Source organism: Xenopus tropicalis, chromosome 8, assembly GCF_000004195.4.
Source record: "Xenopus tropicalis strain Nigerian chromosome 8, UCB_Xtro_10.0, whole genome shotgun sequence".
Lineage (NCBI taxonomy): Eukaryota > Metazoa > Chordata > Amphibia > Anura > Pipidae > Xenopus > Xenopus tropicalis.
The window spans coordinates 14,192,570-14,204,825 of record NC_030684.2 but is presented as its reverse complement, the minus strand read 5'-3'; the positions used below and the strand labels follow the sequence as shown (position 1 = coordinate 14,204,825).

Sequence of the window (12,256 nt, the reverse complement as noted above, 5' to 3'; positions counted from 1 at the left end):
AAAACATCACTTTAGCATTTCCCAATACAGGTATGATTTCCTTTTTTATCTGTACAGGTATCGGACCCCATATCCGGAATCCATTATCCATAAAGTTCTGAATTACGGAAACTCTTCTCCCATAGACTCTATTTAGTCAAATAATTCAGAATTTTTAAAACTGATTTCCCTTTTCTCTGTTAATAATAAAAACAGTACTTTACTTGGTCCCAACTAAGATATAATTACCCCTTATTGGGGCAGAACAGCCCTATTGGGTTTATTTAATGGTTAAATGATTCCCTTTTCTCTGTAATAATAAACAGTACCTTTACTTGATCCCAACTAAGATATAATTACCCCTTATTGGGGCAGAACAGCCCTATTGGGTTTATTCAATATTTAAATGATTTTTAGCAGACTTATGGTATGGAGATCCAAATTACAGAAGGATCCCTTATCCGGACTACCCCATGTCCCGAGCATTCTGGATAACAGGTCCTATACCTGTACTGTGTTCTATTTACAGTTCATTTTTGATGGGGGGGAGACTTGCTGTAGGAGAAATCATAAACTGGATTTGCTACATTACCTCTCATATGATGCTCCAGAGATGGTAAAAAACAGATGGAACGGGGGGGGCCGGCCGGCCGGCCCAGGGCCGGGGAACCCTAAGGGGCCCCCTCAATAGGTTCTGGCTCTCCTCTAGGCTCGTTCACTAAGGTGGAAAATGTGAATTGAGGAGAAGCCAGAAAAAAAAAACTATCCAAAAAAACTGGATAAGCACCGAGCGCAAGTCGCCAAGAGTCGCTCACTGCAGCAATCTGTATAGAGACGGGAATAAAAGGGCAAGTCAGCTTCACGGATAATGCATTTACCCTTTTAAGGTGCAACATTGGGTCAGGGGCCCCATTCAAAGTGTTCCCCCCAAATCTCACGCTTACTGACACTCAGTATTCTGTAATAGGGAAACGTATTGGTATTTATTGCCTTACATTCAGTTACACATTAAGGCTGGTACATAAGGGCAGGGCAGATACCCGGGGGCAGAGGGGCAAAACTCTTAGCAGCCTGTCAGTACTGCCCAACCCTGGGTCTGTGTCTCCCAACCAGCGCTGGGAGTAAAGGCGCCTGCAAAGCCCATTTTAGGGGAAAATTCTCCAAATTCACTAAAATCGTTGACAGGAGCAACATCCCCTAGTCTGGGGGGGGGAGTCACCCAACTATTGCCCCTCCTTTTTAGCTAAAATAAGGGTTTTTAGGCAAAAAATCTATCAGAGGAGATGCACGCTTACCTCTCACCGCAATGGCAACCAACGGACTGTACCAACTGTCACTTTCCTAGAGTGAAGGCAGCTCCCATCACATTGACATCACATTGACATCACATTGACATCACAATTTCTTTGCTCCACTGTGTAAATAGTGGAGCAAAGGTGATGCACGCTTACCTCTCACTACCATGGCAACCATGGACTGTACCAACTGTCACTTTCATTACAGTAATGATGCATCTTTGTTATTTGATTATGACAAGAAGCTTGAAATTTGATACTTGAACCTTTCCTAGTGGGAAGGCAGCTCTCATCCCAGTGACATCACATGACAGGCGCTGCTGTTAAAGGGGAAGTGTACCCTTTTGACGAGTGAGGTTTATATGGGCTTTGTTTGCCCTTAGATGGGCAGTACATACATAGCTTATTGTGTACCCAGAGCATTGCCTTGTACGTGTGGCCCCTGCCATGTACCCTATTGCCCCCCACAGCCTAGCCTAACTGACTTGCAGGTGTATTGGGTGCATGTGCATGTCTCTTTACATGTGACTGTGGCTCACGAGTAAGAAAGGTTGGGGCTCCTTTCTGATAGTTGTACACCGCTGCTATTTCCTGAACATGTGCGATTCTTTCAGAGATAAATGAATGATCCTTTCCAGTTTTACTCCGCTTCTCCTGTGTGTATTCCCTGATCCCCTCCCTGGTCTCAGTGGGCAGTAGTATTAGGACTGGATCACTGAGGACCTGGAATTAGAGAAATATATATTTTCTGGATGGTTTTATGGCAGCGATGGATTGGACAATGTTTAATGAGTTTTAATTTGTTTTCATTTAAAATCAAATAAAGACTATGGAAGCACCTTCCCAGTATACTAGGGGCACATTATAATGAAATCTGGCCCTGGCTATACAAATCTGCCTTTGGTTTACATACTAACAAATGTACATGTATCTGGCTGTACCAGGCAGAACACCTGCACCTCTGACCTTGTGCCTTATATAAGGTATGGGGTGCGTATCTGCATTTTACATTAGTGTAATATAGCCAATGGCACCCCAGCACATACATTTTAGAGGGTGCAGTGGGAGTCAAATTGCTAGTTTGGAGCACCCAATGTTTTCACCTTATCCCATGGCAGAAGTGCCCCTGTATAAGGAACAGAACCAGTGGCTAAATCAGGGGTGGGCAAACTGCGGCCCGCGGGCCACATCCGTCCCGTTGGTCTTTTTAATGTGGCCCGTTGGTCTTTTTAATCTTGCCTGCCGACTCTCGCGCGAGACTTGGACTAACGCTGGCCCAGCCCGTCTGTCAACCCCCCGGCCCATCTTTTGGCCCCTTAGCCAAAAAGTTTGCCCACCCCTGGTCTAAATGTTCTAGGGAGTAGAAATGCTGTGTATTTAGCAGCCAAAGCTAGCCATGTATGGGCTGACATAGGCTGTCAAATTGGCCCCTACATATAAGGTCAAGATCTACTTGGCCTCTTTATGGGGCCAAAGCAAAGGCCTGCCCAGTCAGGAATATATATTGTGGGAATCAGCAAGATATACATCCATGATGGGAAAGGTGCAAATCACTTGGTGCAAAAAAATTAAATAAAAACAAATTCAACAGTAAAGTTATTGCCATCATTCAAACATTAGCTTTGATGATTAGATAAAAAGGAAGATGAAGGAACCTGATTGGTTGCTCATTTTTTTAGTATGGAGTGATTCGGATCCTGTTAGGCTGACCCAGAAATCAAAAATATCAATTCCTGAGACCAGTCATTGCCAGAGTAGCCATTTACAGACTGTATGTAGAGGGAAAGTCTGGTAAATCTTACATCAATAATGATAATAAACAATTATAATACATATATTGCGTGAAGATAAAGTCATTATGACACAATTCGTTTTTGAATCTAACACAACCTGAGAGAATTGTAGTTTAAACACATGTGGGTAGCGCCGTCAAGCTGTAATAGAAAAAACTACAATTCCCAGAAGACACCTGGCGGGAGGGCCGGCTGACTCAAGTATCGCCCTAGCTGATTGGATGCTTCAATGGTTCTGTATTGACCTGGGTGCGTGATTAGTTAAGCTTGCGGAGGCGGGTTGTTTGGATGGTGCAGTTGAGAGGAAGGCATCTGGCGGTAGGGGACCCGCGTAGTACCTTGTACCAGAGCTCGTAAGGTGGGGTACAGGTACGTACAGTGTGACATCTGGGGGGCAGGGGTTATATACATTTATGCACAGCTATAGCGCCATTGGATAGGTCTGTATGCTAAATAATAAGCCATACCCCGCACTTGACCCCCTAACCAATCGTAGCTCTTATTTGGCACCCCCAGAGCTTTTATTGTGCTTTTTTTGTTCCCCACTTTATGTGGCTCATGGATTTAAAGGTTGGGGACCCCTGATATAGAGAGTAATATTCTGAAACAATTTTCAATTGGTCTTCAATTTTTATTAATTATTTAAGTTTCTGTTCAGCAGCTTTCCAGCTTGGAGTTTCAGAAGTTACTTGGTTGCTAGGATCCAAATTACCTTAGCAACCAGTGTGTGGTTTGAATGAAAGACTGATATATGAATAGGAGAGGGGCTGAATGGAAAGATACGTAATATAAAGTATAAATAACAAATAAACTGTAGCCTCACAGAGCAATAGTTACAGCTGTTGAGAGGCCATTACAAATTATCAAGCAGAAAATGAGGCTGGCCTGTCCTATAAACTGATGCTACAGGTCTGATTATTACATTCTGTTTCTAATTGCACTGGTTTCAGAACTGCAATGTTATGTGAATCCGAATGAATTACTAATCAGCTTTATACTGTTGCATTTATATTCTATATATACAGTATATTGTCCGTTGGTCCCTAAGCTCCGTAACTGAGAGCGGCACAGAGCAAGTGCAGGGAATCGGCAGAAAAGAAAATGGGGGGCAGCTGGGGGCATCTTTGAAGGCCACAAAAGGGCTGTGGTTGCCTTGGGCCGGTACAGAAGCCCAAAACATAACCCAAAATATTTCTAGCCTATTGCTTTAGTTAAGCTTTAGTTCTCCTTGAGCATCCCATAAGCCATGATAGGTCCCTTATATGTATCCATGGCAAATAAAAAATCCTATATAGACACCCCCTGAAGCTGCTGCCCTCAGCACTGGCCCCCGGGGGGTTATACAGAAAATACCCTTTGTATTCACTGATTTCCCAGCAAGAGAGTTAGGCTACCCACCTATTGTCCAGCTTTAACCCTATAGCTGCCCATACCAGTCTACAGTATGTTTGGTTAGGGAATGTTAGGCCAATTTTGACCATGCTGGCCAACCATCTGTACGTTTATAGCAATTCACTTACCACCTTTATCTTGTTCCTATCAATGAATCTCTGTGTGTCTTCACTTTTTTCTGTAGCTGTGAATTGAAAAAGGCTGGAAAATATGGACTTTTCACCCCACCGTGGCATGCATGAAGGAAGGTAAGTCAAAATCCAATTTATTTCAGAAGAAACAAATATATATATATAACACTGTAAGGTCCGCACTCCCATGAACAGTCCACATTCACAATTCACAAACGGGTGCTGCACTTAGTTTTATCCAATATCCATTCCCAATGATTTTGCGCACTCATAATCATTGGGAATGTAATATATATATATATATATGTCATGGGTAACATATTTTTGACAGAGAAATTAGTACCCTGGATCGTTTGTACGGGTATAGGATCAATTATCCAGAAATTTGTTATCCAGAAAGCTCCGAATTATAGGAAGGCCGTCTCGCATAGACCCCTCTGTAGTAATAAAAACAGTAACTTGTAATTGGTTCTTACTAAGATATAATAAATCCTATATAAACAATCCTTTTAGGTTTATGTAATGTTTAAATTATTTTTTAATAGATTTGTAGTATAGAGAACCAAGTTACAGAAAGACCCCTAATCTGGAAAACCCCAGGTCCAGAGCATTCTGGATAACAGGTCCCATACCTGTAATAGGCTGCTCTCAATGCAAAATTGTGATCCTAAAGTTGGAGCTGCTTGTATGATTTTATCTATATGGTTTTGTTATTTACAGGTCTCCTTCCCTTCAAGATACCACCATGAGCTCCAGCCACACCCAGAAGAACCGAGGGGACTCCACTCCGCTGCCTCCAATCAACGAGCGCCTGGCTTTCCTGCGGCCGCCCAGAGAGCTGTTAGAGTATTACCGCAAGAAGATCGCTGAGTTTGATGAGGAACACGAGGATCTGGTAAAGCAACTGGAGCAATACAAAGCTACCTTTGAGGAGCAGGTCAGTATGCGCCCTTGCTAAGAGCAATACTGCTGATAACTATTATTATCCTTTATATAGCGCTGGTGTATTCGACTACACTGTACAGAGATCACTAAGTACATTGTTTCATCAGTCCCAGTGGAGCTTACAATTCACATTCACTGTGGTCACTTTTACCAGGAGTTTACAGAACCCTGTATGTTTTTGCAGTGTGGGAGGAACCTGGGGTTCCTAGAGGATACCCACGCAAGCATATAGTGCCCTGGCTGGAATTGAACCTAGGAGCTCAGTTCTGCAAGGCAGCATTGTATGTTTTCCTGCAAATGGTTTGTGTCATTCTCCAGTTTCTTTAAGCCATATGCCTGCTAACTAGGTACCGAGGTACCTAATTTTACCTAAGAAAACTGGAAAAAATGTATTGACTCGAGTATAAGCCGGGGGTTACTTTTTGAGCACATTTTGGGGGCTGAAAAACTCTGCTTATACTCGAGTATATACGGTAACTATAAACCCAGTGAGATTGAGGAATGAATGGATATTGGGGAGTTGTATCACTAGTCAGAACCAGCAGTGCAGAGAAGGGAAAGGGACAGACAGACACTGTGACAGTTACACATAACTATAAACCCAGTGAGAATGAGGAATGAATGGATATTGGGGAGTTGTATCAGGAGTCAGAACCAGCAGTGCAGAGAAGGGAAAGGGACAGACATAGTGACAGTTACACATAACTATAAACCCAGTGAGAATGAGGAATGAATGGATATTGGGGAGTTGTATCACTAGTCAGAACCAGCAGTGCAGGGAAGGGAAAGGGACAGACAGACACTGTGACAGTTACACATAACTATAAACCCAGTGAGAATGAGGAATGAATGGATATTGGGGAGTTGTATCAGGAGTCAGAACCAGCATTGCAGAGAAGAGAAAGTGAGAGACAGAACACAGTGACAGTTACACATTACTATAAACACAGATAGAAAGAGGAATGAATGGATATTGGGGAGTTGTATCAGGAGACGGAACCAGCAGTGCAGTGAAGGGAAAGGGACAGACACAGTGACAGTTACACATAACTATAAACCCAGTGAGAATGAGGAATGAATGGATATTGGGAAGTTGTATCAGGAGTCAGAACCAGCAGTGAAGAGAAAGGGACAGACAGTCACCGTGAAAGTTACACATAACTATAAACCCAGTGAGAATTAGAAATGAATGGATATTGGGAAGTTGTATCAGGAGTCAGAACCAGCAGTGCAGAGAAGGGAAAGGGACAGACAGACACAGTGACAGTTACACATAACTATAAACCCAGTTAAAATGAGGAATGAATAACAGCCTATATTGGGGAAAAAACCCCCCTTCCAAATCTTTTGACACCTAAGGTCTGCCTACTAGGGGTAATTGACGACCTTACCCCGACAGCCCACATGAGAATCCTTTACCGTAGTCTACTGTTTTATGCCAGGAAATGCATACTCCTGCACTGGATGGCCCAGTCCCCCCCCACAATAGATAGATGGCTAAATCTAGTTAGAACCCTGCTACCACTATGCCAAATTACATATACTGCACGGGGTTGTCCCCAAAAATATGAAAAAATCTGGAGAAGCTGGATAGATGCTACCTCCTGAACTGCCCTCACTCCCCATGCCTTAGCGGCCAGCCCCGCCACAAAGCCCCAAACCAGAATAGACCAAGTGGGAACAATGCTAGAAATACGACTGAATAAATAAAACCAAGGCAATATGATGTAAAACCACATGATGTTTATTAGTTTTATATGTATGTAAATGTCTATGTTTTTTTTTGTTGTTTCTTGAAAATGCAAAATAAAAACCTTTTAAAAAAAAAATGAGGAATGAATGGATATTGGGGAGTTGTATCAGGAGTCAGAACCAGCAGTGAAGAGAATGGGACAGACAAACACAGTGACAGTTACACATAACTATAAACCCAGTGAGAATGAGAAATGAATGGATATTGGGAAGTTGTATCAGGAGTCAGAACCAGCAGTGCAGAGAAGTGAAAGGGACAGACAGACACAGTGACAGTTACACGAAACTATAAACCCAGTGAGAATGAGGAATGAATGGATATTGGGAAGTTGTATCAGGAGTCAGAACCAGCAGTGCAGAGAAGGGAAAGGGACAGACACAGACAGTGACAGTTACACATAACTATAAACCCAGTCAGAATGGGTACTGGGAATGCAAGGGGGGCTGTAAGGTGCCAGAGACAGTCACTATTTATTGCGCTGGGGGGGCTGTTTCTGCCTCTGGGTACTGGGAATGCCAGGGGGGCTGTAAGGTGCCACAGACACTCACTATTTATTGGGCTGGGGGGGCTGTTTGTTCCTCTGGGTACTGGGAATGCCAGGGGGACTGTAAGGTGCCACAGACAGTCACTATTTATTGGGCTGGGGTGGGGGGGCTGTTTGTGCCTCTGGGTACTGGGATTGCCAGGGGGGCTGTAAGGTGCCACAGACAGTCACTATTTATTGGGCTGGGGGGCTGTTTGTGCCTCTGGGTACTGGGAATGCCAGGGGGGCTGTAAGGTGCCACAGACAGTCACTATTTATTGGGCTGGGGGGGGCTGTTTGTGCCTCTGGGTACTGGAATGCCAGGGGGGCTGTAAGGTGCCACAGACAGTCACTATTTATTGGGCTGGGGGGGCTGTTTGTGCCTCTGGGTACTGGGAATGCCAGGGGGGCTGTAAGGTGCCACAGACAGTCACTATTTATTGGGCTGGGGGGGCTGTTTGTGCCTCTGGGTACTGGGAATGCCAGGGGGGCTGTAAGGTGCCACAGACAGTCACTATTTATTGGGCTGGGGGGGCTGTTTGTGCCTCTGGGTACTGGGAATGCCAGGGGGCTGTAAGGTGCCACAGACAGTCACTATTTATTGGGCTGGGGGGGCTGTTTGTGCCTCTGGGTACTGGGAATGCCAGGGGGGCTGTAAGGTGCCACAGACAGTCACTATTTATTGGGCTGGGGGGGGGCTGTTTGTTCCTCTGGGTACTGGGAATGCCAGGGGGCTGTAAGGTGCCACAGACAGTCACTATTTATTGGGCTGGGGGGGCTGTTTGTTCCTCTGGGTACTGGGAATGCCAGGGGGGCTGTAAGGTGCCACAGACAGTCACTATTTATTGGCTGGGGGGGCTGTTTGTCCTCTGGGTACTGGGAATGCCAGGGGGCTGTAAGGTGCCACAGACAGTCACTATTTATTGGGCTGGGGGGGGCTGTTTGTTCCTCTGGGTACTGGAATGCCAGGGGGGCTGTAAGGTGCCACAGACAGTCACTATTTATTGGGCTTGGGGGGGCTGTTTGTGCCTCTGGGTACTGGGAATGCCAGGGGGGCTGTAAGGTGCCACAGACAGTCACTATTTATTGGGCTGGGGGGGGCTGTTTGTGCCTCTGGGTACTGGAATGCCAGGGGGGCTGTAAGGTGCCACAGACAGTCACTATTTATTGGGCTGGCGGGGGGGGCTGTTTTGTTCCTCTGGGTACTGGGAATGCCAGGGGGCTGTAAGGTGCCACAGACAGTCACTATTTATTGGCTGGGGGGGGCTGTTTGTTCCTTGGTACTGGGAATGCCAGGGGGGCTGTAAGGTGCCACAGACAGTCACTATTTATTGGGCTGGGGGGGGGCTGTTTGTTCCTCTGGGTACTGGAATGCCAGGGGGGGCTGTAAGGTGCCACAGACAGTCACTATTTATTGGGCTGGGGGGGCTGTTTCTGCCTCTGGGTACTGGGAATGCCAGGGGGGCTGTAAGGTGCCAGAGACAGTCACTATTTATTGGGCTGGGGGGGGCTGGTTTCTGCTCTGGGTACTGGGAATGCCAGGGGGGGCTGTAAGTGCCACAGACAGTCACTATTTATTGGGCTGGGGGGGCTGTTTGTGCCTCTGGGTACTGGGAATGCCAGGGGGGCTGTAAGGTGCCACAGACAGTCACTATTTATTGGGCTGGGGGGGGGCTGTTTGTTCCTCTGGGTACTGGGAATGCCAGGGGGGCTGTAAGGTGCCACAGACAGTCACTATTTATTGGGCTGGGGGGGGTGTTTGTTCCTCTGGGTACTGGGAATGCCAGGGGGGCTGTAAGGTGCCACAGACAGTCACTATTTATTGGGCTGGGGGGGGGTGTTGTTCCTCTGGGTACTGGGAATGCCAGGGGGGCTGTAAGGTGCCACAGACAGTCACTATTTATTGGGCTGGGGGGGCTGTTTGTGCCTCTGGGTACTGGGAATGCCAGGGGGGCTGTAAGGTGCCACAGACAGTCACTATTTATTGGGCTGGGGGGGCTGTTTGTTCCTCTGGGTACTGGGAATGCCAGGGGGGCTGTAAGGTGCCACAGACAGTCACTATTTATTGGGCTGGGGGGGCTGTTTGTGCCTCTGGGTACTGGGAATGCCAGGGGGGCTGTAAGGTGCCACAGACAGTCACTATTTATTGGGCTGGGGGGGCTGTTTGTGCCTCTGGGTACTGGGAATGCCAGGGGGCTGTAAGGTGCCACAGACAGTCACTATTTATTGGGCTGGGGGGGCTGTTTGTGCCTCTGGGTACTGGGAATGCCAGGGGGGCTGTAAGGTGCCACAGACAGTCACTATTTATTGGGCTGGGGGGGCTGTTTGTGCCTCTGGGTACTGGGAATGCCAGGGGGGCTGTAAGGTGCCACAGACAGTCACTATTTATTGGGCTGGGGGGGCTGTTTGTTCCTCTGGGTACTGGGAATGCCAGGGGGGCTGTAAGGTGCCACAGACAGTCACTATTTATTGGGCTGGGGGGGCTGTTTGTTCCTCTGGGTACTGGGAATGCCAGGGGGGCTGTAAAGGTGCCACAGACAGTCACTATTTATTGGGCTGGGGGGGCTGTTTGTGCCTCTGGGTACTGGGAATGCCAGGGGGGCTGTAAGGTGCCACAGACAGTCACTATTTATTGGGCTGGGGGGCTGTTTGTGCCTCTGGGTACTGGGAATGCCAGGGGGGCTGTAAGGTGCCACAGACAGTCACTATTTATTGGGCTGGGGGGGGCTGTTTGTGCCTCTGGGTACTGGGAATGCCAGGGGGGCTGTAAGGTGCCACAGACAGTCACTATTTATTGGGCTGGGGGGGGCTGTTTGTGCCTCTGGGTACTGGGAATTGCCAGGGGGGCTGTAAGGTGCCACAGACAGTCACTATTTATTGGGCTGGGGGGGCTGTTTGTGCCTCTGGGTACTGGGAATGCCAGGGGGCTGTAAGGTGCCACAGACAGTCACTATTTATTGGGCTGGGGGGGCTGTTTGTGCCTCTGGGTACTGGGAATGCCAGGGGGGCTGTAAGGTGCCACAGACAGTCACTATTTATTGGGCTGGGGGGGCTGTTTTGTGCCTCTGGGTACTGGGAATGCCAGGGGGGCTGTAAGGTGCCACAGACAGTCACTATTTATTGGGCTGGGGGGGCTGTTTGTGCCTCTGGGTACTGGGAATGCCAGGGGGGCTGTAAGGTGCCACAGACAGTCACTATTTATTGGGCTGGGGGGGCTGTTTGTGCCTCTGGGTACTGGGAATGCCAGGGGGGCTGTAAGGTGCCACAGACAGTCACTATTTATTGGGGCTGGGGGGCTGTTTGTGCCTCTGGGTACTGGGAATGCCAGGGGGGCTGTAAGGTGCCACAGACAGTCACTATTTATTGGGCTGGGGGGGCTGTTTGTGCCTCTGGGTACTGGGAATGCCAGGGGGGCTGTAAGGTGCCACAGACAGTCACTATTTATTGGGCTGGGGGGGGCTGTTTGTGCCTCTGGGTACTGGGAATGCCAGGGGGGCTGTAAGGTGCCACAGACAGTCACTATTTATTGGGCTGGGGGGCTGTTTGTGCCTCTGGGTACTGGGAATGCCAGGGGTGCTTGTAAGGTGGCCACAGATCAGTCCCCACTATTTTTTGGGCTCTGGGGGGCTGTTTGGTGTCTCTGGTACTTGGAATGCAGGGGGGCTGTAAAGGTGCCAACAGACAGTCACTATTTTTTGGGCTGGGGGGGGGGCTGTTTTGTGCCTCTGGGTACTGGAATGCCGAGGGGGGCTGGTAACGGCTGCCACAGACAGTCACTATTTATTGGGCTGGGGGGGCTGTTTGTGCCTCTGGGTACTGGAATGCCAGGGGGGCTGTAAGGTGCCACAGACAGTCACTATTTATTGGCTGGGGGGGCTGTTTGTGCCTCTGGGTACTGGGAATGCCAGGGGGCTGAAGGTGCCACAGACAGTCACTATTTATTGGGCTGGGGGGGGCTGTTTGTTCCTCTGGGTACTGGGAATGCCAGGGGGGCTGTAAGGTGCCACAGACAGTCACTATTTATTGGGCTGGGGGGGGCTGTTTGTGCCTCTGGGTACTGGGAATGCCAGGGGGGCTGTAAGGTGCCACAGACAGTCACTATTTATTGGGCTGGGGGGGCTGTTTGTGCCTCTGGGTACTGGGAATGCCAGGGGGGCTGTAAGGTGCCACAGACAGTCACTATTTATTGGGCTGGGGGGGGCTGTTTGTGCCTCTGGGTACTGGGAATGCCAGGGGGGCTGTAAGGTGCCACAGACAGTCACTATTTATTGGGCTGGGGGGGCTGTTTGTGCCTCTGGGTACTGGGAATGCCAGGGGGCTGTAAGGTGCCACAGACAGTCACTATTTATTGGGCTGGGGGGGCTGTTTGTGCCTCTGGGTACTGGGAATGCCAGGGGGGCTGTAAGGTGCCACAGACAGTCACTATTTATTGGGCTGGGGGGGCT

General features: G+C 48.3%; 1 protein-coding gene across 1 annotated transcript in view; it reads left to right on the top strand.

Moving 5' to 3' along the window:
• LOC101730860 (coiled-coil domain-containing protein 77) overlaps positions 1-12,256 on the top strand; it is a gene marked incomplete at its 3' end in the record, with an annotated part of 31,598 nt that continues 19,342 nt past the window's right edge. The window contains 3 exon segments of the mRNA XM_031891084.1: positions 1-30; positions 4,644-4,707; positions 5,311-5,527. Coding sequence (XP_031746944.1) covers positions 4,670-4,707; positions 5,311-5,527 — 255 coding nt within the window.